Source organism: Globicephala melas, chromosome 14 (assembly GCF_963455315.2).
Source record: "Globicephala melas chromosome 14, mGloMel1.2, whole genome shotgun sequence".
In the NCBI taxonomy this organism is placed as follows: Eukaryota; Metazoa; Chordata; class Mammalia; order Artiodactyla; family Delphinidae; genus Globicephala; species Globicephala melas.
Window position 1 is genome coordinate 13,795,421 of NC_083327.1, and position 26,296 is coordinate 13,821,716.

Here is a 26,296-nt window from a genome sequence, read left to right on the forward strand (position 1 = left end):
GCATTTGTTTTGTGGACTTGAGGTTATGAATATCTGTGCCATGCCCAGAACACACACTACGGTCCTACAACTATCACTATCATTTTAAGACCTAGACAAACCATGTTTGAGCTACATCTCTAAATATAACAATGAATGCAAAGAATAAAAGTTACATTAAAAAAAACAAGTAAAAATGGAAACAGAAATCTATGAGTGTGCTGAGCTCTCACATCTGAAGAACTAGTGCCATTTTCTATCTCTTCTGAAGGTCTGGGAGTCTCTTCCAATGCAGATCTCGTACGATAATTGTGTTGGTTTGCTTGCTGCTTTTTGGATTCTCCAAGATCCAGGAAATGTTCATGAGTATGATTCTGGAAAAAAGTAAATTAAATTTATCTGGAGTATGCTTAAAGAACACCTTTTACTTTAAAAGTTGTATTTTTTTTTTTTTTTTTTGCGATACGCAGGCCTCTCACTGTTGTGGCCTCTCCCATTGCGGAGCACAGGCTCCGGACACGCAGGCTCAGCGGCCATGGCTCACGGGCCCAGCCGCTCCGCAGCATATGGGATCTTCCCGGACCGGGGCACGAACCTGCGTCCCCTGCATCAGCAGGCGGACTCTCAACCACTGCGCCACCAGGGAAGCCCTAAAAGTCGTATTTTTTAATGATAAAAAACCCATTCATATTTAAGATATCCCATAAGTAGACTAAACTATAGTACCAGCTCAAATATCTTAACATTAAGTTAAAACACAGGTTTATGATATGTTGAAATTCACTTGCTGATTGACAGGTTATAAAAACTTTTTTTTTCTGATGAGGATTCATAATAACAGACTAAGCCTAACACTGAACTCTCCTGTACCTACGCCAAACCTATAGAACAGATATAAGAAAGAGGACCACAGACTGGGAGGCATACATAATAAGGCAGAGGCAAACTAGAAAACAAAATGGTGATCACAAAGCTAACCAATCACTATGAGACTTGGATACCAGGTGACTAGCTCTCTTCTGCTGCAGGCAAATGGGAGAAAAAAGTCTTCTTCAGCAGATGAGAAAACAACTAAGACTGATCAAAATAACTGAAAGTCCAACATGGTTACATGATGGAAAAAACTAAACAAAAAGAAGAATTTACACCTGAAAAAAAAAACCCAACTTGTGAATATAAAAAAATAGAAGGAAAATACTAAAAATTACTTTTGAAAAAAGAGACTGACATCAGACTTATATATACAAGATATCATGCAATAAATCATACAATAAGAAAAAGGAACACTATCTTTGAAGTGTGGACAGAAAATAATTTTGAACCTATTAGTTATATCCTCAGTCCTTTGAACCTATAGTTATATCCTCACTTTTTTTTTCTCTCTCTTCTCATTAACTTTGTTTTAATGGATCTCAAAATTCTGTGACAGATTTCTGGTCAAGTTGTTTCCATTAAAAAGTACTGATTTAAAAACTAGTAAGTTAAAACTGCCACATACAGAAAAACAAATGGTCCACAAAACATTCTCTGCTTCTTCAAGGTTTTATGATGCATTGTTATCAATCAGTCTTTTACTATTCAGCTTAAATGGCTGATCGAGACAAACAGTCCTGAGACAGTTCTTCCACCACTGGTTAAGACTGGGGTGCCCGGTACTGGCGATAATATTCATTTAGCCTTCTGAGCTTTCTGGGCAGACGTGGTGACCTTGCCAGCTCCAGCTGCCTTCTTGTCCACTGATCTGACGACACCGATAGCAACTGCCTGTCTCATGTCACGAACAGCAAAGCGACAGTCAGAGGAGCTCTCAACACACAAGGGGGCTTGCCAGGAACCTATCAACAGCAGGCAGCACCACCACCTTTCAAGAATTTGAGGCCATCTTCCAGAAGCCCCTTCCCAGAACAGTGACCAATCTTCTCCTTCAGGTCAGCAACCTTGCAAGCTGTGTGAGCTGAGCTGTGGTACAATCCAGAACGGGTGCACAGCCAGCACTGACTTAGCTTGGATGGCTCAGGATAATCATTTGAGCTGTGAAGCTGGCTGCTTCCATCATTCATGGGTTATTTTTGCTGTCAAGAACCACAAAGCTATTATGGCTAGCAGCTCTGACAGACACGTTCTTGACACTGAGGTCTACATTGTCTCAGAAGAGCTTCACCCAAGGCTTCACGTGCACTTCAACAGACTGTTTTTTTTTTTAAACTTCAGCTGCAATGACGACTGAAGCAAAGGTGATCACATGCCAGATTTGAGAACCCCAATCTGCAACTGGCCCACAGGGACAGTACCAATACTACCCGGAGGGGCAGGCACCAAGGGCTTGTCCATTAGACAAGTCGGTGGCAGGATGCCATTCAGAGTTTTAAAGCAGCATGGTTCCACTGGCAGTGCCATCCTTACGGGTGACTTTCCATCCCTTGAACCCCGCACGTTAGCACTTGGCTCCAGCACGTTGTCACCATTCCAGTAAGAAATCAGCAAAAACATGACTGTGTTGGGGTTGCAGACGATTTTCCTAATGTGGGTGTTGATTCTTTAATTTCCTCTTAACTCTTCTGGCTGTAGGGTGCTCAGTGGAATCCATTTTGTTAACAACAAACAAAAAGTGTAATATCAGTCAAATTAAAGTTCATGTGGTTCCCTTTTTCCCTCCAGAAACTTTCAGAATACTCTGTGTTTTAGATATCTCCAAATCTTCCTATAATGTGCTTAGCTGGGGTTTTAATTCTTTTTTTCCTTATTCTAAGTTGGCACGCTACGCATTTGCTCAGCTAGAGATTAATTCTAGGAAATTCTGGATCATTTTTCCAACTCTTCTCTCCCTCTGTATATTTTTTCTTCTTTGAAGACTCTTACCAAATAAAGCTTTTTTTTTTTTTACTATGTACTTCTAATCTCTCTGTGTATACAACATACACATTACATAAACATACACATATGTTTTTCACATTTCCCTCATTCTCTCCATCAATTTATCCCTTGTTGATGCATTCTGAAGAGTTCTTCAACTTGACATTCCAGCTTGTTAACTTATTTCTCAGTGTTTTGTATTCCTCTATTCAACCCATCCATTGAGTTCTCCATTTCAAAGACAAGATGTTTCATCCCAATTTCTCCAACAGAACCCTCTCCAAAACAGCTTGCTGCTACATCATGTTTCCAATATCCTCTCTTATCTCTCTCAGAATAATATGCTGTGTTGAATATCTGAGTATGTTTGGCTCTGGTTTCACAAGTGTATTGGGTGGCACTTGGGAAGGGAGGGAAAAAGAAAAAATCTAGGTATTGCCCTGTCTCCTAAAAAAGATTCTGTATGTGTATGGGGGGATGGGGCTGTGTACCTCAAGACCTATAATACTGCAAACCTGAGTTCAACCAGTCTCTGTCTCTCCATCACCTCCACTCTCCAGTTCCCTCCCCACAGTCTTGTCACTTCTTCCCTGCACTTTACCTCTACTCTTGCTGGGGCTGTTAACTTGTAAAAGCCAACTGAAATAAAAGACATTTTCACATACAAGGATACAAGATTTACTCCACACAGATTCTCTCTAAAAGAATTACTGAAGGGTTCTGTAATTTTGCAAAAATTTGGGAAAATATGTAAAAAAGGAAATAATATTCAACTATAATCTCATAAGCTTTGAGTAATTTATTGTTAAGAATGTAATGGATCTTGCTTCTTTCATTTAAATATTATTTATCTACACAAATCTATTTCATTAAAAATTGCTTTTTTTCCATTTTGTAAAGCTTTATCCACAATTTTGCATTTCATTAGAATAAATTCCAAGTCAAAGAACATGTTTTTAATGCCTTAATATATAATGTGTAAGAAAACGCTGGTTGTCAACCAACATCTGTTCCCCGCTTCTTGCACAGAAAATGAAATTTTCATTGTCAGAATTTCATGTGACTAAATTCTGGTCAATGGGATATCTGGCACAATGTTGCAGAACAACTTCAAAAAACCTTCCTCAGGAGAGCATATGTATGTACCCTCTGCACCTTCCTCACTGATATGATCTTCCATCTTGCAGCCTTATATGAAAATGCTGACATCTTGAGGCATGAAGTCAAATTCAAACATAAGAAAATCAGAAATATTTAAAGAGCTTCAGTTCTCAACACAGAGGGCATCAAACCAGATCTTGACCACCTACCGAGGCTTTTAAATCTGAGAGAAATACATTTCCCTCAAGGGGAATAAATAAATATTTAAGAGAAATTAAGTAAATTTAAGGCACTGTAATTTGGGGACCAAACCTATTATCAAAAATCAACTTTATAATTGCTTTCTAACCAGTTTTTTTAATATTAATTTATACAACCCCCCTGCACAGTTAGTACCCTCTACTATTAGAGGAAAAAAAATAATGCAAGGTAGCATCTCATAACTTGTACATCTGTGATTATCAACAGGAGGTGCTTTCAAACCTTTCTCCAGTCTCATAAAATTTGAAAAACAAATGTTTTTTGTATGTTATAAACACTACTGTCCCACTTGCTTTTTTTCACTTAACAAATACATCATGAACATTTCTCCAAGGCAACGGAGTGAGCTCTAACTCATTTCTTTAAAAAGCTGTAGAGTATTCCATGGGTATATATATGTCATGACATCCTACCTTTCGTCCAGCAATAAACACTGAAGTTATTCCAGTTTTTGCCACCAGAGACACTATAAATATCTGCATGCACACACACGTATATACATTCACATCAATTCTTTTCTTTCTAAAAAAATATTCTTCGAAGTACCACTACTGGATTAAAAGATAAGCACATCCTTTTAATTTTTACAGATATTACCATATTCCATCCATAAAAGTGGCAGCCAATAGAAGCTCACAATCATTATATGAATTATGTCCCCACATCCTTGGATTCAGAGCAAAAGATACCAAAAAAAGGGTATGCTTTCCAGCCACCATGGAAAAAACCACCACCAACAACAACAACAAAAACCTAAAAATGAAAAGATTATTTCAGATTATACTAACAGAAACTGTAGCAGTGTAGGGTCCTACTGATGCCAAGGTATGATACCCTTAGTAAAGGAAAACATAAAATAATTGCAAAGGACTACTTGAGTCCTTTGAAGAGTCACAAAACAGAAAAGGTAGCTGTAATAAAGGAAACTACTTTAGAAGGTCTGAGGAACTCAAATAAGAGGAAGGAGCACAAAGCTGGGTCTAGAGACCCGTCAACCCTTGACACTCAAGAAGGTTAAGTACATATCTCTCCCAGATTAGGGCATAACCAGTTGAAATCCACTGGACTGAAAAGTTTTTCCAGAGTAGGATGACAGACAAACCAACAGGGCAAACTAGTAGGGACAATTTACCTATCTTAATGGAGAAAATGAGAACTATTATTTATAGCAGCACAGCTGTCTTAATTACCTGCAATAACAAGTAGGTGCAAAACAGTAAAAAAAAAAAAAAAAAAAAAAAAGTGTAGGACAAAAAAAAAACCAGAACACTGTTTTACAGTGTGCCACCAATGGCAGAACTAAAAAAAAGATCTTGCTTAGGCTTAAGGTGTAATTTATTAGATTTAACAGGCATATTACAATTGGCATTTGGGGAAAAGGTATGCTAGAAAGTAGGAAATGTAATATTAAAGATTTAAAGATAATCCAAAGATAATCGAGAATTAGCTATGTTAACTTTATTTCATTAGTTAAATATCCTGTCTATAATATTAACATGTTTAATTACAAACAGGCCTTTAATTACAAAATAGTCACTGTACTTATGAAGCAAATATTAAACATCAAAGTAATTACTATTTACCTTGGAGACAGTGGGCATTTTATTCTCTTTTGGAACTGTGAAGTGTTTTCTTTTCTCTTCTGATCTGTAAGTCTTTATTTCTTCTTCTCCCTTCGCAGTTCTCCATTCTTCTTGCCTACTGAACGAGAATTAAAAGCCACATATAATCTGTAATGTTTATAACTGATTTCTCCCCAAAGGGAATGTTAGGTATCAGTGAGGGGATGTTACTCCTGATGCCTTCTTTTCAGATGAGGCATGTGATAAAGATTTCTGAGTTTAATTTCATAGATTGTGAGCTATGGACATTGAGCATTAAATGACTGGAACACTGGAAAGATAGACTCTGTCCACTTGAACTAGATACTACTGTTTCTACTATAGTCTTTGGCAAATAAAGTTTTAGGATCTGGGAACACGGTTACTCTTAAGGTAACTGCTCCAAGGATTAAAAACAGAATTTATTTATTCTTCAAAACTTATGTCAGTGTTGGGCTTATGCTGTGATAATCTTATGTGCAATACAGATAGCTGGAATTTAAAAAAAAAAAAAAAATAAGGCACAACAGACCCTTGAGGTAGAACTAACATTAACTCCCGAAGCCCTGAAAGAACTACATTCTCTCCAGTGAAAGGCAGGTCAGGCTTCAGCCACTGAAAAAACTTCAACTCTATCCAGGTATCAAGCTGAATTTGAGCAACAGAAGTTTTGAGGAACATTAACTGTGAACTTTAACTTCATGGAACCTGGACTCACAAGGACAAGAGAATTCTTTAAAAATTTTAATTCCTTAAAACTTTAAGGTTTTTGAACTGGAAGGGTATTTAATCTCTGAACTTTAATTTTTCCCTGGAGATATCACAGTTGGAAGGGAGTTAATATTCGAACCTGGAAGAGCTCTATAATGTTGACATTTTATTACTTGGGTATACTTGGGTCATTTTATACTTAATTGCAGAATCTCTAATGAGGCTGGTCAAGATTCTGAATGGAAATGAGTGAACCTGAATCTTGTGAAAAGAATGCCCTTGGATTTAATTTTGTTTGTTAATTTGTTTTTTTTTAATTAAATTTTTTTATTGAGATAACTGTAGGTTCACATACAGTTCTAAGAAATAATACAAAGAGGTTCCTTGTATCCTTTACCTAGCTTCCCCCAATGGTAATATCTTGCAAAACTATAGTACAACATCATAACCTGGATCTGGATATTGATACTACCCACTGATATTCAGAGCTCCCCAGTTTTACTTCCACTCGTGTGTGTGTTTGTATTTAGTTCTGTCCGAGTTTATCACATGTGTACGTTTGTGTATCCATTGGCCCAGTGATACAGAAAGAACATTTCCATTACCACAAAGGTCCCTTGCGGTGCCCTTTTAATGATCATAGCCACCTTCTTCTCCTCCTCAGCCCTTCCTCTTCACAATGTCTAGCAACCACTAATCTGTTCTCCATCTCTATACTTTTGTCATTTCAAGAGTAGTCCACAAATGGATTAATACATAACCTTTGAGACTGGTTGCTCACCGAAATTCCCTGAAGATTCAATCAAGTTGTGTATCAACAGGTTGTTCCTGTTTAATGCAGTCTTATTCTATGGTGTGGATATACCATAGTTTGTTTAATCATACACCCACTGAAGGACATCTGGGTTGTTTCTAGGTTTTGGCTATTACGAATAAAGCTGCTACACATTTGTGTACAGGTTTTTGTGTGAAAATAAGTTTAATTTCTTTGGGATAAATCCCCAAACAGTGCAATCAATGGATCATATGATAGTCCTATGTTTAGGTTTTTAAAAAAATGCCAAACTGTTTTCCGGAGTGGCTGCACCATTTTACATTCCCACCAGCAATGCATGAGGGATCCAGTTTCTCCACATCCTTCCCAGCATTTGGTGCGGTCATTGTATTTCAGCCATTCTGATAGGTACATAGATTATTTCACTGAAGTTTTAATTTGCGTTTCACTAATGGCTAATGATGTTGAGTATCTTTTCATGTGCTTATTTGCCATCTGTATATACTCTTTGATGAAATGTCTGTTCATAGCTTTTGCCCAATTTTCTAATTGGATTGCTTTGTTTTCTGCTGACTTTTGAGAGTTCTTTATATATAATAGATATTAATCCTTTGTTGGCTATGGGATTGGATTTAATTTTAATGCAAAGCTCCAGGAAGGCCGAATACCCTTTGAAGTAATGGCCACAGCCTCGCTGGACCATACGCTCAATGGTCAAGCTCAAAGAAAGAGAGATAAAAAGGTGACAAATATCTGGAGAGAAACAAATCTTCCCCACTGTTCCATGTGCAGGGACCTCCACCACCAACGAGCAACCCACTCCTGGACACTTTTCACCTCCTTACTCATTCTTGTCTAGGGGAGGAGGAGTGAACTAATTAATTAGGATGCTCTAGAAGGAAAATCCAGCTTAGCATGGCCCAGTTCTATGCCCTGTTTGCCATGTATACATTCTTCTCTGCACTTCAAAGAAGCAAACCAGCTGCCTCACATGGGGAGAAATACCGTGGCCCAGTGGTACCTTTCGTTGGGGTTCAGTATTAGGAAGCACACGTTCATGCAGATAAAAGTCACGTTCTTCACAGCCGTATGAATAATAAAATATGCTCATTTCCTGTCTTACTCTTTTGTGTTATTTTTTACTCCTTTAGAACTATTTTTAAAATGATGGGTATTATTTATTGCACCCTCTTCAAACCTTAACATTAGAATTAAAAAGTAGACAGGAACACAGCTAAAGAACATCTGGATATATTTGTCATCAGATAAAGTTATGGTTCAAATTCAAGCTTTAGGTGTATAATCCTAAAACCTAACACAAATTTGAGTGTTGTCCAATCAAAAAAGCATAATATATATAAACATTCAGATTACAAATATTTTTAATCATATAATTACTCTTATCTTTTAAGAACTAGGAAATCCTAAAATCAAATTTGATCTTCCTATGTTTTTTGTTATAGTACAGTATTATAATATATAGTCAGTATTAGTTGGGGCTCATATGGACCTCATCCATGAGTATTTCATTAATAAAGAATCAAAAGGAATTGGATATAAACGTCCCTCATAGCAATGACCTTTAGAATAGGATTACATAAAATCAATACTTTTTAATTTACATATGTATACTTTTAAGTATAAAAAAGATTTAAAATTCTTATATAATCTATTACCAATAAATAATGTATTTTCACTATGCCTCTGAATGATGCGGTATGAATGATTCGTAAAATCCACAGAAAAATAAATTATAACAAACTATGAATGTGTTTTAAGATACAGTTAAACAAGACAAACTAAGATTTAAATATGCTATTCAGTAAAATCTCATATTTGTTCAAGCCAAATTTATAATTCCCCCCCATTCACCTTAACACTCCCCCCATATCATTTACATGAATCATCCTAGAAAGGAACATATACTGAAATTTAACTTTTCTCCAGAGTCATGAATAGTTTAAAACATTAGCTCTGCAGATAAATTTAAAACAAATTAGAGCTAAAAAGGTACTCTGAAGACTGTAATTCAAAATGAATACAAACAACTGTGGTACATAAAAATTCATAATTCCCCTTCCTTACCTGGCTACACCAGCTGATAGCTCAGGTACTACCACCCTTCGACTCCAAGCTACAAGATCCCGCTCTGTGGCTATTTCACTTCTTGGTGCATTACTATGCATTTGCCGTACACCTTCGATTTGACCACTACGCCTTAGTCCTACATTAGGTGGTGAATGAACCTCTGAGGTAGAACTTGTAGAGCCTAAGTGAAAAAATTAATACAGTAAGTTCTATTTAGACACACTTCTCCATTAGCTTCTAAGAGGAAACACACACACACACACACACACACACACACACACACACACACACACACACACACACACACACACACACACACACACACACACACCCCCCCCCCCCCCCCAGGGAAAAAAATCCATACTGTCTTCCACATTAAACTTCATAGTGCTGTGGCAGATAATCACATCACCAAATTAGGAGCTAAACCACAAGCAAAAGCTTAATGAAAACAGAACATGGCTATTCAGTTGACTAGATAAGTTAATGAATCATGACTATGGACTGTTAAGCTCCAAAGATGTAAAACCTAATATTACTTAAAAAAAAATTGCCCACTGTGTATTTTTGGGAAAACTATATAAGAAGCAAAAACAGACACAAACCCAAGGACATTTATGGTTCATAAATTTTCTCTAAAGTTTAATAATATACAACATTAAGGATGGTGAGATGTTCGAGAATGTGGCTTTGAATGTATTCCATAAATTATTGAAAAAATTTATTTTTAACATTTTTCTAAATTATTCATATTTATTATAGGAGATTTGGAAGAATATATACATTAATAAACTCATTGTCCATAGTGTGAAACCTTATATTAAGAATATTTTTTTAGGTCATTAAATATTCTTCAAAACCATGATCATTTTGGCAGCCTACTATTTCACATAATGGATTTACCATATTTGTTTAATTGCTTCTCTACTGCTGTAGGTTTAGACTGCTTCAATTTTTTAAATATTTCACTTAAGAATCACTGCTTACCTCTACTTAAACGGCTGGTATTACTGATACCTGCTTCACCAGAACGTCTCAGGTCTTGCTCCTGTTGTAGTCTTTGAATCATACTGTCCAGTGGGCTGATCTCCTGGTTTGCTTGCTGACTTAAAACTTGGTTCAGTCCTATGTAAACCACAAAAATGCTAAGGATATGTCAAACCATGTTACTTACCAACCTCACTTTGAGTCCATAATTAAACATTAATTTTGCTTGAGTAAAAGACCTAAAATGAGCAACTGTGAATGACGGGAAAGAGAGAGAGAAAAAAAAAGGAAACATGCCCCCTTCAATCTTCATTAAAAATAACGATAATGATGATGACATAACTTTTACTTAGTGTTTACCATGATTCAGGTACTCATATAATCATTACAACACCACAATCCCATGGGTATTATTAATTCTATTTTATAGATAAGAAAATCAAAATAACTATTCAAAGTCATATATCTAGAAAATCAAAATAACTATTCAAAGTCATATATCTAGTAAGTGGCAAAAGAAGGATTTCATCTTAGATCTTCTTTTAAAAAAGGCAAATCTGATTACCCACTTTCTCAAAAAGCTTTACTGCTTTATTCAACAAATTCTTGAGTGTCCATTATGTATTAGGAACTACACCAAGAAACTGAGGATCCAGTGGTGAACAAGATACATCACGGTCCCTGACCATCAGGGAGCTAACATTCTAATGGGGAAACTGAATGATAAACCCATACACAAATGAAGATTGGGAAAAAATGTTGTCAACATAAAGAAGGTGATGAGATAGAGAAAATGGGGAAGGAGAGAAATGGGAACTACCTATGGTGAGTCAGAAAAGTCAAAAGAGCCCACTTTGAAAAGCATTTGAGTGAGACTTGAAGAAAAAAAAGAATTAGTCACCCATGTGAAGAGCTAGAAATACACTCTGGACAGAAGGTAACAGCTAATACAAAAGCTCTGAAGTAGGGAGGAACTTGGTGTATTTTAACCCATCCTGCTTTTCCAACATCAATTCTCACCCACACCAGTGATATGAGACTACCTGACTCTTTTACTCTCGTAATAGGATATACACCTTTATGCTTTGGAGCTTTTGACCACTTCAAGTACAAATGTGATAAATGCTAACATCCTTCAAGCACCAAGAGAAATGGCATCTCCATATTTCCTATGTGAAATCTTTCCAGACTACCCCTGAAACACCTAATACAATGCTATGTAATAGCAAATGCTATGTAAATAGTTCCCTGCAAGTAGCAAATTCAAGTTTAGCTTTTTGGAACTTTCTGGGGTTTTCTTCCCGAATATCTTCTATACGGGGTTGGTTGACTCCACAGATGCTGAATCCAGGAATACGGAGGACTGACTGTGTACATACCTTAGTACTCAGCCCAATATAGAAAGGAAGCCCACTACTTATTAGTTCTTCAAAAGCATGAATTTTCTTATCCATCTTAATATTCTAATCCTAAATCTAGAACAATGCTAGGCATATAAAGATGCTCAATCCTGCTGAACAAATAAGAAAATGTTATGTTATGAGATATATGAAAGGCATTGCCACAAGAGGAGAGAAAACAGCAATTAATATCGGGTGTGTGGGAATGTAAGCAAGGACTTGATGCGATCAGACTTTTAGAGTGGGTTAGTAAGATACAAAGTATATTCTGAAATGAAGTAGTAGTAGTATGAAGGTATAAGAAAAGAGGAAATTACATGTATTAAGCACATAAGGTTATTTCATTTTATAAGAGAAAACTAAAATTCAATGAGATAAAATAACTTGACCAAGGTCACAAAGCTACAAAGTGGTAAAAGTGAACAGAGGTAAAAATTAAAATGCCTATGGACGCCTCTTTCCTGGTATACTGGTGAGAAAACATCTCATGTTTGAATCTGACACAGCTCAAGTTTACAACTGAGAAAACATTTAAAGTGTATTGTTCAGTGTAGATATAACAAAACTGCACTCAAACCAACTTATTACAATATCCAACATGTATGTTTACCTAACTCTATTTCCCCAAATAAATTTTACTACAGATCCAGATTTGAAAATAGAAACATAATTAGAAATGATGCTAAAATTTTTTCAAAAAGTATTTTTCTTTTGTTCTATTTTTGTACCTGGCAAGTCTAAAATAACGAAGGAAATGATATTTACCCTGAATTCTGTGAGCTACTAGAACACTTAAAAATTCTGTGACTCACTGTGAAGCTATAATTATTGCTCTGGGTTCTCTTGTAGCCCAATACTATAACTGGTGTCTATTTCATTTTCAAGATCAAGTCCACTTGTTACTCTAAGGGCAGCTTGGCATGGAAGAAAGAACAATGGACTGGGAGTCAGAGCTGGATGTGAGTCTCTACGATTCCGTGTACTTTAACTCGAACAAGACATAATGTTGTTAAATTTTCATTTTCTCAATTTTTAGAATTGGGACACCACAGATAAAAGGATTAAATGAGTGTTATTTATGAAAGCCCTTTAAAAACTGTTAAATGAAGGGAAGAATAATCACGATAATTAAATAGCACTGATATTTTAATAAATGAGTCCTTTTCTTATTTCCCTGTGCCTGAAATCCCAGCCTAGGTACCTGACTAGACCTGGGAAAGATCTGATTCTTGCCAGTTCCCCACTAAGGGAATGAAGACATTTATCTTAATTTCAGTCCTATGACCAAGACTTCTCTAACAATTGTGAATTCTCTAATCTGAATGCCTGCCTAGATTTCTCAAATCCTGCCTTTTCTTGGATTGAGTTCATGCTGTGTCCACGTACTGAAACATTTTAGTTTCACATACTCTAGATTCTTTATTATAATTTCACATGCCCAACCCTTTAAGAAAATAAGAGATGATTGATTTTTCTGTGCTGCTTACAGATTCTAAATTCATTATTTAAAAGTTAACTCATTATATATTACATCCCATAATGTCCTTCATATCTACTTAGAAGTTTTGTCCATTTATGCTAGTTGAGAACCTAAACTGTTTTCATAAACATTTTTCTAGTCTAAAATATAACAAAGATTCATAATTGCAAAACTGGTTTAACTTTCTTTACAGTCCTTCCATTTATTTTCACTTAATAAATTAGTGCTGTTCTTCTTGCCAAAAGCAGGGAAGAAGCCTGTAGACCTTGTCTCCATTTCAACTCCCATTCGATTCTTCAACTAATTCAACTTTCACCCTCCATTACTTCACCCTCCAAAACAGCAACACTTTTCATTCCTATCTTAAATTTCTTAAACTTTTAAAAGTTGATCACTTCTTAAAACAATCGTTAACGTGAACAGGCTATCTAGTCTTTTATTTATTTTTAATATTTATTTATTTATTTGGCTGTGCCAGGTCTTAGTTGCGGCATGCAGGATGGGATCTTCGTTTGTCGCATGCAGGAGCTTTCAGTTGCCACATGCGAACTCTTAGTTGTGGCATGTGGGATCTAATTCCCTGACCAGGGATTGAACCCAGGCCCCCTGCATTGGGAACGCAGAGTCTTAGCCACTGGACCACCAGGGAAGTCCCCTAGGCTATCTAGTCTTATTCTCTCTCTCACATCATACTATTATTTGCTTTAATAATTATTCATAATTTTTAACTATGTATTTGTTTATAACTGTTTACTAATCTAACTCACTCCATGAGAGCAAGGATTGCATTTGTTTAGTTCACTGCTGAATACCACAGCTTAGCAAGTGTCAGTGATAGAGGAGATTCACAATGTATGTTACTGAATGAATAAATAAATGAACTGACTCATCTCATACCAAATATAGACTTACCCTATTAGTCCTCAGAAGGTTATAAATAGACATAGACCAAAATTATTGCTTTAAACCTCCAATGCTTCTTAACTGTCTTGCAATACTTAAGCATTATTCAAAGAACTTCAAAGAATTATAAAAATCATTTTACTTCTCATCTGTTCAAAACAATTAAAAACAAAGTTCTACCCAATTATCAATTTTATAAGATTTCAATAGGAAAAGGAAAATTTAGCATGGAATTAAAATGAGCATTTACCTGAGGAAGTTACCCCCATCTGAGGGATGAGTTGCTCCTCCCTGCAATTTTCACGACCAGGAACTAATCTCTGATATCTTGATGGATGAGGGTTACCATCGACATCAACCAAAAAAGGCGGCGGCATCAGATGAGGTGCTTGCTGTGTCTGTTCATCTAATACAAAATTGTTGGCATCACGGATAAGGGGCCGATAATCACTGTGAAAGAACATTTGATCTGCTATCTATAAAAAGAAAGGCCCATAGAAGAACGGACAAAGAAAAATTTATCATTATAGATTTCTAATGGAAGGCAAACATTTTAATATAAATCATGGTATTAAACAATAATATAAAAGAATATTATTTTCTTGAATTAACTGTAAATAAATCTTTGTATGTTCTACATTAAATTTTACGATTAGAAAAGTAGCTGCTTTGACTTGAGGATACAGGGTGGGGGAAGGGTAAACTGGGACAAAGTGAGAGAGTGGCATGGACATACATACACTACCAAATGTAAAATAGCTAGTGGGAAGCAGCCGCATAGCACAGGGAGATCACATAGAGGGGTGGGGTAGGGCGGGTGGGAGGGAGGGAGATGCAAGAGGGAAGAGATATGGGGATATATGTATATGTATAACTGATTCACTTTGTTATAAAGCAGAAACTAACACACCATTGTAAAGCAATTATACTCCAATAAAGATGTTAAAAAAAAAAAAAAGTAGCTGCTTTAAAGTTTCCCTGGAATAGAAAGAGACTGTATTCATAAAAAAAAATTAAAAATAAGTTACATAATTTCAAATTAAATGGTAAAATTAAATCTAGGCATAAATCTTTCAGCAGTACTTTTACTTTCCCAGGGCTATCATGCTTTATCTTATCTTTAAAATTACTAAATATGGTAATTATTTGTTTTAGCACTTTGCAACGAGAAATCAATTTATTCTCTGAATTAAACTCTTTAATGAAACCACTCATACAATTTAAGAAAATCCGTAAGTATACAGTAAGCATGGTTTATATAATAATATAAAAAATTAACGACATGATTTTCTAGGAGAATAAGCATTTTCTCTAAAATTTCTGAATATAAAAATTATTAACATGAACTCATACCTGACACATCTGTAACTTTAAATTTTATCATTTACTTTGGAATTTCTTAAACCTGAACGCTTCAGTTTTTACTATGATAACCTTTTAAACAACTCCACCACAGATAAACAATTTAAATCTTTTAGTCACTAATCTCAGATAGGGCCTTTAATATTTAAAAATATTAACTACCATCACAGTAGGTCATACATTTTTTACTTTTTTTTTTTTTCTTTTGCTGCAGTACACGGGCCTCTCACTGCTGTGGCCTCTCCCGTTGCAGAGCACAGGTTCCGGACGCACAGGCTCAGCGGCCATGGCTCATGCGCCAAGCCGCTCCACGGCATGTGGGATCTTCCCGGACCGGGGCACGAACCCATGTCCCCTGTATCGGCAGGAGGACTCTCAACCACTGCGCCACCAGGGAAGCCCAGGCCATACATTTTTTTGAGAACCACATAAAAGCCACAGAATTGTACCGCAGACAAATGCATATTCTCCATATAAGTAAAACATTTTACAGAATTTCAACAAATCCCTCTATGGACATCTCCAACACCCATCTTATATACCTCAACCTAAGAACTGCAATCTAGACCTTTCTAGCAGGCTAAGTAAAACGTTATTTCTTCTGAAATATAAAATTATCACTTCCCTCCCCAAAATACAACCCCTAAACATCTATGGATTTAAAAACAACAAACAAACAACTATAAGGAGTAGATATACAGTCATAGTACTCTACCTTGTCATATTTGCTACTGGAGCCAAAGCCAAAAATTAAAAGATGTCCATGAGAGTCTGTGCATGCAAAATGCTGCCCATCAGGAGAGCATTTGCAGTCAAATACTGCACCATGTCCTTGGCCTTCAATCTGAAATGTATTTAACCAACAATCAGAAAACTGCCATTAAAATATAAAGAACTGGCTGGTCACTATTGTTACTAAAATTCTATGATAAAAGATATGTAAGTATATATCCTAATGAAGTGAAGATATAACAAACACAGTATAGTAACAAAATTTGTGAATATTCATGAAAAGTGCCAGATTAAAAGCCTTGAAAAACAACGTATTATCTTTATCTATAGACCAGACACAAGTCAGGAAATAAAACACCACCATTCTCCCCCACCCATAGTTCTGCTTCATGTCTGTAACCCGGATTTAAAATGAAATTGCACCTTACAGTCCATCTCATCTGCATTTAATCAAGCCCTTTCAGCAAAGGCTGACAATGTGGAGTAACTGTAGCAATTTTTTGGTAACTCTTGAAGTAATAGCCAGAGATCACTGCTCACAAGACACTAAATTTTTCTTCTTGGTAATAAATTCCCTTGATGGTCTGACTCATTTTTTAAATGGTGAATTTCAAAGGTTAAAGAAAAGGTTTTTTTTACCTGATAATTGTTTTCTGTTTTCCAGTTCCATTAATCCAGAACGAATGGGTTTCTCCCTGCAACCTGTCAATCAAACAGAGGTGGCCAATCACCACTCTGAATTTTTTTGCTCTCAGTGCTTCTTCAGACTATGTTCCAGTTGAAAACTTCTTTAGCAGTGTTCTGAAAGAGGTAAAAATTCTACCCTATCTAAAGCACAACTAGGGACTGAATTTCAGAAAACAACTAAAATAGGGAGTTGACTCCCTAACAAATAACAACTAAGGATGATTTTCAACAAATGTGACTGGATTTCTGGATTAGCAGAATCGGAACACACACACATTATCAGGTAAGAAATACCTCCTCTCTGTTCCGGTATCCACTGATCTAGAACAAATTGGTTTTATTAGTAATATCCCAATATCCCAGTAAATGCTTGGAAAAGAGAGAAGTGGTAATTTTCTTTCTTTAGTGTTAAAAATATGGCACAGGGATGAATGTACAGTTCACCAAGTACAGAAGTGAAATTAAAATTTTGAAGAATAGTTGATTTTTCAAGGAAGGTTTGCATTTTGGTCAAAAGAGAAAATATTGTTCTAAAAGAAAGGGCTCTGCCTAAGAAGTTTATATAGTACCACAAATGGGATTACCTCAAAAAGAAAACTAATTTTTCCTTTGGCTTGTTGAAAAGAAGGAATGAGCACACAGGTGTTTATTAATGCTGTTTTGAACGGTGATAATAATGGAAAAGAAATAAGAATAAATTTCCTTAAAATTTAATCACATGAAAGAAAACTGGTGAAGTAATCTAACGTCTAATACACTAAAAGACATAACATAAAAGCAAGAAAATGAGTAAGTGAAACAGGATCATTTCTTGGTTGTGAAGAAAGTTGGAGGATACGATAACAGAGAAAGGGAACTGATTCGAAGTCTACTTTAAAACTGTTCAAAAATAAGAAAGAACTACTTCTCTAGATTAACCTAAGGGCATTACTAGCTATATAGCTTCGTATTTTCCAAAAACGAAAGAATATAAGCGAAATGTCAGGATTCACATCTCTATTTTTCAGTGTTGTCTAGGGAAATAAAAAGTTACATGAACTGTTATAATACCTAATCACACGAACAAAGTTTAGCTCTATATAGAATTTTACATAAAAAACTCAAGACCAAAGAATTAAAAGTGTCTTGGCCATGTGTTGTTAGATGTTTTATTTACCTCAATTCACTCAAAATTTCACAAAAGGCAGAGAAAAAAAAACAAAAAAACCCCAACTACTTTATAAATCTAATATAATAAATGCTCCCAGAACTGTAATACTATTCTAAGTTTACAATTCTAAGTATACGGTAGAACAGAGGAAGAGATCTGAGAGTCTGACTCAGCAATGCCAAAGTATGTCTGATGGATGTTCATAAGCATGGTATCCTTTATATAATGTTTAGACCGTCTTGCTCTACATTCTTCTTTTGGGGAGGTGGCGGGGGGGGGGAGTGGTGGTGAGGATTAATCAACCCTATACCCATGCTACCTACCAATGTTGCCACATTTACTGTTGGTAGAAGATCTCTGAGAGAATACTTGGGAGAGGCAGAACTTCTAAAGCTCTAAAAAAGCAAAGAAAAAATAGCAATCCTATTGAAGATCACTGTGTTGCTATACAATAACACATGCCACTGTGAGTATGGCAGGATGGTACAAATTCTCGTGGTATAAGCCATCTGTATAACTCCAGAGTGACTTTTATATGGAGAATATGAAAGTGTATTTCAAAACTACATTATTTGGATTAACTATTAAAGAAGACAATGGATCTGCTTTACTTACAAACCAACTAGAAAAGGTGCCCATAACCTTACTATGTAAAATGCCAAATTTATCTTCAGAAAAAGCTCCTCAGATAATAAACAGCCCTAACTACAAAATGCCATCTAGCCTTTCCAGTTGATCAAAGTAGGAAAATATTTTACTTTCCTATACAGCTAAATATACCCTAGCTATTTTTATGATTTATGCTATAATTAACTAAGCCAACCATTAAAAATAGTTAAATACTTCTCTCTGAAAGGGATTTCATCTTCTTAAACCAGGGTCAGAATATTTATGACTAAGAATTCTTAAAGAAAAAATTTAATAATGAAGGCACTATTTGAGTATGCATGTGTAACTAAAAAGCAATGAGGTTTACATTCAAAAACTAAAAGGAAGAAAACATCCTTTCTATTCATATTAAAGTTACATGAACGTATATATTATAAATCAACTACACTTCAATTAAAAATACATTTAGATAAAAAGGTATATGAACCTACCATAAAATTAAATGCTCAATAGAAAAAGTCAACATAAAATTTAACATTGTACATAACTTATGCTAGTACTTATAGCATGCTCTAGTAAGTTTAAAAACAGAAAGAAATGAATAATAACAAATTTTCAAAATCAGTGAATTTTAGATGAACTATTCCCCTAATAATATCAAGTATGCTTGCTAAACATTATTTGGGACATATGAAAACAAAGACCACATAATAAAACTCATACTTGCTAAACCACAGTAAGGAAAGCTGAGAAAATCCATGAGGTAATATTCACTAATAAGTGTAAAAATTTCAAGAAGAATAGGAGTTAAAAGAAAACAGAAAAATACATTCAGTGACTATGATAAGGTTATTTTGTTTTGTTTTTTAAAGTAAGGGATGAAAAGACCAGACAAGTTAAAATAATGACTCCTTTGTAGGAAAATTCTCATACTGACTAAAGAATTCTAGAAATATTTCCAAGAAATGAGCAGCACAATCTTGTTAGTTTAGAAGTTTACACTGAACTTGGAAAAAATTAAATCAATGCAAAAACTTATGAATTAAAGAGCTTTGATGATGACAGAATTGTCATACTTAATGAAGAATACTAGTACCCTTTTCAAGGCAGAATACAATCCACAACTTCTAATATAATTCTTGTGAAATAGAAAGATGAATAATTAAAGGAGACAGAAGACTGACGCCTAAGACTGAAGAGACCTCTCCTCTAGTAATGGGTAAATCACTTAATATCTCTGCTAAATGATAAAGGTCATTTAAATGATCACTAGAGTCCTACCCACTTCTAAAATCCTAACACCTAATATTCAGGAAGCCTTTTTTGGAAAAACTGGACAATCTGAAAATGAGGTATGCTAAAAGCACCAGAATACAGACTAAAATTATAGGGTCTAAATTACATCAATTGTGAGGAACACACAGAGATGAATATGAGAAGTATGTACTCCTAAAGGAACTCAACACAAATCAGGATGCTTAAAAAATTGGCTTTCTTAGGCAGAATCATCCTTTTATGGAATTATTCCAAGTCTATGACCACAGTCAATTTGGGGGTCTCATTCATTTTTTAAAATATACCATTGATTAGAAGGGAGTAAGTATCTCACCTAGAAAATACTCCACAATTTCAAATTAGGAACCTTTCAAAATATCCTAATAATTTTATGGGATAGATTCATATTCCAAGAATAAAAGAGCTGAGAAACTAAATTTATGCTAAGAATTACCCTTAGAAAGTCTTATGTATAAAGAACCTTTAAAGCTATCAACCTGGGGGAAAATAAACTTAATTAAGAATGTACCCTAGATACTGGAGATAGACATTGTCATACCTATGATTAAAATATGCTTAGGTCACCTTCTAATTACTACTATAGTAACAGTGTAAACCAAGAATATATCTTAAGGGAAGCTATCCACACTCCAACAGTCCAGGTGTCATCAAGTTACTTTAAAAGATTATTCCTAAATAAATGTTTACTTTAACATTGAAAATTCTTTAATTAATGGTAACATTATTACATATGAATTAAAGATAGCTATTTAAAATAAATGGTGCCAAGATAAATAAGTTTATATAAAAAAGGAAACTGTTGTAACTGACTTAATAAAACCAGTAGATATATTAAAGTGATTCTGAAGAATCAACTCTAATGTTCATCAAAAGAAAAATGTACTACTAAAATAAATAACTCATCTTCAAATTTAACACCATTTTGTTTACCCATATTCTGATTTCTCTGAGGGAAGTAATACTATTAATCAAGTCCTCCTTGAAACTGATTCTCCTCCTTTGGCCTCTCTGACATAGCATGGTGTCTTCCCAACACACTTTCTGGAGATTGTAATCTCCTCTCCATTCTGCTAAACATGACTAAGGTTGACCCTTAAATGATGAAGGAGGTTAGGAGCGCCAACCCTTTGCACAGTCAAAAATCCACATATAACTATATAGCCAGCCCTCCATATATACGCAGTTCCTCTGTATCGACAGTCTGCATCCCGTGGATTCAACCAACCGCGGACTGGGTAGTACTATAGTATTTACTATTGAAAAAATCCGCATGTAAGTGGACCTGCACAACTCAAGCCAATGTTGTTAGAGGGTCAACTGTATTTCTAAATGTTTAGTTTTAAGCCCTCTACACTGTCCTCTCTATCTCCATGACATCTTTCTACACAGAAGACTACACTTCTTTCTCTCTACAACTAGCCTCTCCAAGTAGTCTATCTCCAAGTGCTGGCTGTCCATTTCCACAAAAAGTCCAACACTACGTCACAATAAACATATTAAAAAAACCCGTTTTCTTTCACATCTCTCATATTTCCATTAAGAGTATCACTGTTGTCAAGCTCACCTAGGCTCAATACTCTTAACACATTTATTAAATTTTCTGTCACTCTCTAGCTCTAATCCTTCTATCATCACAGAACACCAAGTCCTACGTATGTTTTTCTTTCACAAATTTACTACCTGTTGCTACAATGTTTCATCATGACTTCACTGATGAAAGCAGATCTCCCCCACCTATCCAATTTCATACCTGAAACACTACCACTGGCAACCAAAATATTTTTCTCTTAAGTTTCTAGAATATAAAGTAATTCACCAAAACCCCCACTAGGTTAGCTATTCTTTATGTTTACAAGTAATTTGAGGGCACCAACAAGCCACTTCAATTTATGCTTTTCATTTTATCACCGATTTTTCAAAGTCTATTCCAGAAAAACTTTCCAAATTACTCTATGAACATGTCTTAACATTTCTTATTTGGCTATTTATATAATATTCCTCTTACTTATAAAATTATCTTCTGACACAACTGTTATTTATCTTTCAAGGCATAATTCCAATTCTTCCTCCTCTGACCATCCACCCTGAAGTTATCCTTACATTTTTAGATATACCAATTATCTTTTCTCATATGCCACACTACCACTTCAAACTATTTAGCCATACTTATCTTTTCAGGTATATTTTATCTCCCCAACTTAACTGCAAGCTGGATTAAAAACAAAAACAAAAGAAGGACCACGTCCTACTCTTCCCATATTCTGTGTTTATGTACAAAATCACTCAAGTGTCTGCTAATCAAAATGTTTTCACCTGCATGTTAACATTCTGTAATTTTACATACTTTCCCTTATAACTATCAAATCTCAAAATATCCTTGTGATAGCAACTCATGGAACATGTCAAAATTACTACATAAAAAAAAGTAATTCACCAAATATAATATAGTATGACAAGCTCACATTCATGGCAACAAATATTAAGATATGTTTTTGATATCAAGATACAGAATGAGAAAGAGACAGAATCTAAAGAACCCCAGAAACCTGAAAGAAAATGACAATAACTGAAGTTTATAATCAGAAGATTGAAGGTAATTTCTTATGCAGAGAGGCTGAAACAAAGAATGGAAGTATCAGAAAAATCCTTTTAACAAACAGAGTACAGGTATATGACATCCTGTTAGATGATGATAGATAGGTAATGAGATAAAAGGGAAGGAACAAAAGAGGGAAGGAAGGAGAAAAAGAAAGGAGAAAGAGAGATGGAGGAAGAGAGAGGAAGAGAAAGAAAGGTCTTGAAATCTTGATTCACAAGAGAACACGATATGAGATACACCTATTTCAAGCTTCTTTCTCCCTTTCCTAGATACATGCAGCTACAATTGTCCAAAACTAAACTAGAGGTCACACTGAGAACATGTTAATGTCAGAAGTATGCATGTGCAAAAATTCTGAGTGGTGGATTGGCAGCCTCTGCTTGTTTGGAACGTTGCAAGGAGAAATATATTGTTCTGGATTAGTGGACACTGGAACATTTTTTTAAAATCTCAAGTAAAAGAAAGGTTAACAATTATAAAAAATAAGGAAAATTTAATCAAATAAATGAAAACTGTTATTTGGAATTTACCCATGAAACAACAAAAGCAAAGCAAAAATCAAATTCAGTAAAATTGCTTTCTAGCCAGAGACACTGTACTCTTCAATTAAAATCAAAACCAGACAAAAGGCAACAAACTAGAGCTTTGAATAACATTACAGAAATAGAACGATATGGAGAGAAAGAGACAGACAGACAGACACAGCTAGAACAATAGAAATAGAGAAAAGAGAGCAGAAAAGATAAAGCAAAAGTGCCAGAGACATGAGGAAAGCTACAAATCCCCCTCCAAACATCTTTATTTTCTACCTAATAATAAAATGGCCTAGTACTAAGAAATTTCAAAGTCACTTTTCATATCTTTTCAAATTAAGTTAATACTCATTTCATTAAACTTGTAGTTAAAACTTAGCTGTACTATGATAAATTTAAAGGGAAAAAAGGCTATAAAAAACAACTTTGTATTTTAGGAACATTTATGGGTGTATTAAACTTCTAAATTTGCCTACCTCTTTTGGGGGAATGGGGAATATAATACAAAAACCCTCAACTTTAGTTCAGAGAGTTTGCACACATTTTCAAGTTATTCTGTGAAATAATTTATCTGCCTCTTAGCATTTAATAGGAGTTTACAGCCTTTTAACTAGAATTTAGAACAACTGTTATCAAAACAAGATGCCTCCTGTCACATCCAAAGACAGAACATGGGCTTGCTCAACTATACATCAATAGTTTGAAATATTCTTAATATACACTATCAGTCTTCAATAAAATATCCCAAAATACTCAACTTTTGCCCTGAATACTCAAGCTATATAGGATCTATTCAGCTGAAACATGAATAATTGACAGTCAGTAGACGAATGTAAGTAAGTATAGCTTATGGCCTAGAATTTAGGTTTTTTAAAGAATAAAGTTATCTTGTGTTCACAACGTTCTCTACAATATTCTCTTTAGCTTCTTTCTCTGGTTCATTAAAAAAGAGGAAAGAAAGGCTCGAGCCGTCCACCTTACATATTATGCTTTTCCAACAAATGCTTTTAGAAGTTTACATTATTTTATTTTTAGTTAAAGATGAAACAACAGAGGGGCAGGGGAGTGCAAGGAGCATGTATTGTCTATCCCATTTGATACCCTGAGTTATACCATATCATCATACACTTCTTACAAGTAACAAAAACAAACCCAGCACCCACCCCCAACTGCTTTTATCATTCAGATCCTCTATTAAGAGGAAAGCTAGCAATAAAAATGAGGAAAATAACCCCATCAGTTTGTCTAGACACCACCACCAGCAAGTTGAGAATTTATAAGATTTTGAAATGAAATGAATTAGGGGATTATGTAAGCATACAAGAAATTAAATATTTTTATCTCAACTCTCAATCTTAAATCTTTTAATCTGTTTACAGATTTAGGTGGTGCTAAAATATTTTAAAAACTGTACTTGATACAGGAAAAAGAAAAAAGGAATTAGAAAATTTATCTGAATGATGAATATCACGTGCCATACTACAATAAAATGTTAATGTTTCAAAATATTTTAAAATTTATTAACTTTATTAATAAATCTATTAAAATGCAATTACCATACGTCAAACATGGACTTTTAAAACATTCAACCTTTGAAACCACTGAAGATATATTTTTTATTCTAAAAATGTTTTAAAGATTTTTAACTTCTGTAATAGGTAAGAAAAGTGCAGTAAAATGCTGATTAACATAAAATAATTATTTGTTACATGGTTTCATTACTTTTCGCAAAGCATTATAAATTTCAAGTAGAAAATTCAATCATCATAAAAAGACTAATATTAAAGCAGTACTCTCAAAATACACTTGATAAAAACCTGCATTTTTAAGAATTTGTATATAGAATTTTTGCTCTTTTAAAGGTACAGTTTACATTCCTTATTTTCTGGCCATAGGTGTAATAGTGAATTTATTCAATACTTCTAAGCTTCAATCTAAAAACTCAAATGAAATATTACTTAATCTCAATACTTTGTGTAAACTTTTACAATTTCTAGTCTAGAAATGGGGTATATTCCACTAGAATTATTCATCTTTAAATCATCCAAGATACTATAACGAATCCCTCTACATGGTGATCAAAAGGTATTTATTAAATTGAACTTATGATTACTAGTACAATCTAATATCATGGATTGAATTTGTACTTGATCAACTTCTATGTTATTTTAGTAACTCAAAACCTTACTGATTAGCTACACACAACCAAATAGTTATAACTATAGCCAAAACTCAACATTCATGATAGCAGACAGTGAACACAAGCTTCTACTTCTCCCTCAAATGGTTCTTATTTTCTTAATAGCAATGCTGGATGCCTTATCTTCTATCTGCCTATAGATTAAAAAAAAAAATGAAGTGAACAAAGGAGTGAAGAGCAAAAAGTAGGGCACTTAGGCAACTTGTAAATTAAGAGACAGAAAAATCATCAAGCTACATAATAAGATCTCAAAAGATCTACTCAAAGTTACTATCACTATGAAAACATTTCCCCCCTGGACATATCACTAACTGGACACAGCTGGGGAATTAGCTATGTAATGACCAACCACAACTAGAGATAGCATTAAGAATACATTAGCAGGGGACAAAAATCATGGGTTTAAACCCCAAATGCCCGTATGATAGCTTTGTGATTTACGTAAACCAGGGCAAATCACTTCATCTCTGTACGGTTTCTGCATTCATAAAACCAGTAACAATAAAATCTACCCTAATTATATTACAAGGTTTTCATGAGACCCAAATGAGGTATTAAGTATTTTCGAAGTAGAAGAATTTTGGAAGCTATTAAAAAGCATGCAAAAAATTAAAGTATCTATATTTTAATGTGATGAGGGGTAGCTTATGTTCCAGCTTTTTAAATGCAAGATATATTTTTAATCCTTTTTAGTCTATGTTTTGTTTTTCTCAGTTTGAAGATTCAATAGATACCCATCCAGTTCTACTATTACAAAAATTGGTTTCTTCCACCCTTTAGAGGCTTTTCCCTCTCTTATTCATAGAAAGAACAGGAAAATAGCTTTATCTAAAACTCTTATTAAGCAAATAATACTTTTTGAGGCAGTAATGTAACTAATTCCTTACCTAATTTCAAAGAGCATACAACATAATATGGCTGACTTCTACTCCTGGTTATATCACTAATTTTTATTGGTCTAAGAGCAAGTCACTTCAATCTCAAGGTGC

At 34.7% G+C, this 26,296-nt stretch overlaps 1 protein-coding gene across 4 annotated transcripts in view; it reads right to left on the minus strand.

Annotated features, from left to right (window-relative positions):
• PHIP (pleckstrin homology domain interacting protein) overlaps positions 1–26,296 on the minus strand; it is a 126,934-nt gene that overhangs the window by 42,503 nt on the left and 58,135 nt on the right. For 3 of the 4 annotated variants that reach the window (XM_060283973.2, XM_060283975.2, XM_060283976.2), the window contains exons 16-21: positions 16,217–16,345; positions 14,390–14,615; positions 10,357–10,494; positions 9,367–9,550; positions 5,778–5,895; positions 213–353 (exon numbers count right to left, since the gene is read on the minus strand). In XM_060283973.2, coding sequence (XP_060139956.1) covers positions 213–353; positions 5,778–5,895; positions 9,367–9,550; positions 10,357–10,494; positions 14,390–14,615; positions 16,217–16,345 — 936 coding nt within the window. The remainder of the gene's footprint in view (positions 1–212; positions 354–5,777; positions 5,896–9,366; positions 9,551–10,356; positions 10,495–14,389; positions 14,616–16,216; positions 16,346–26,296) is intronic. The other variant, XM_060283974.2, reaches the window with a different exon arrangement.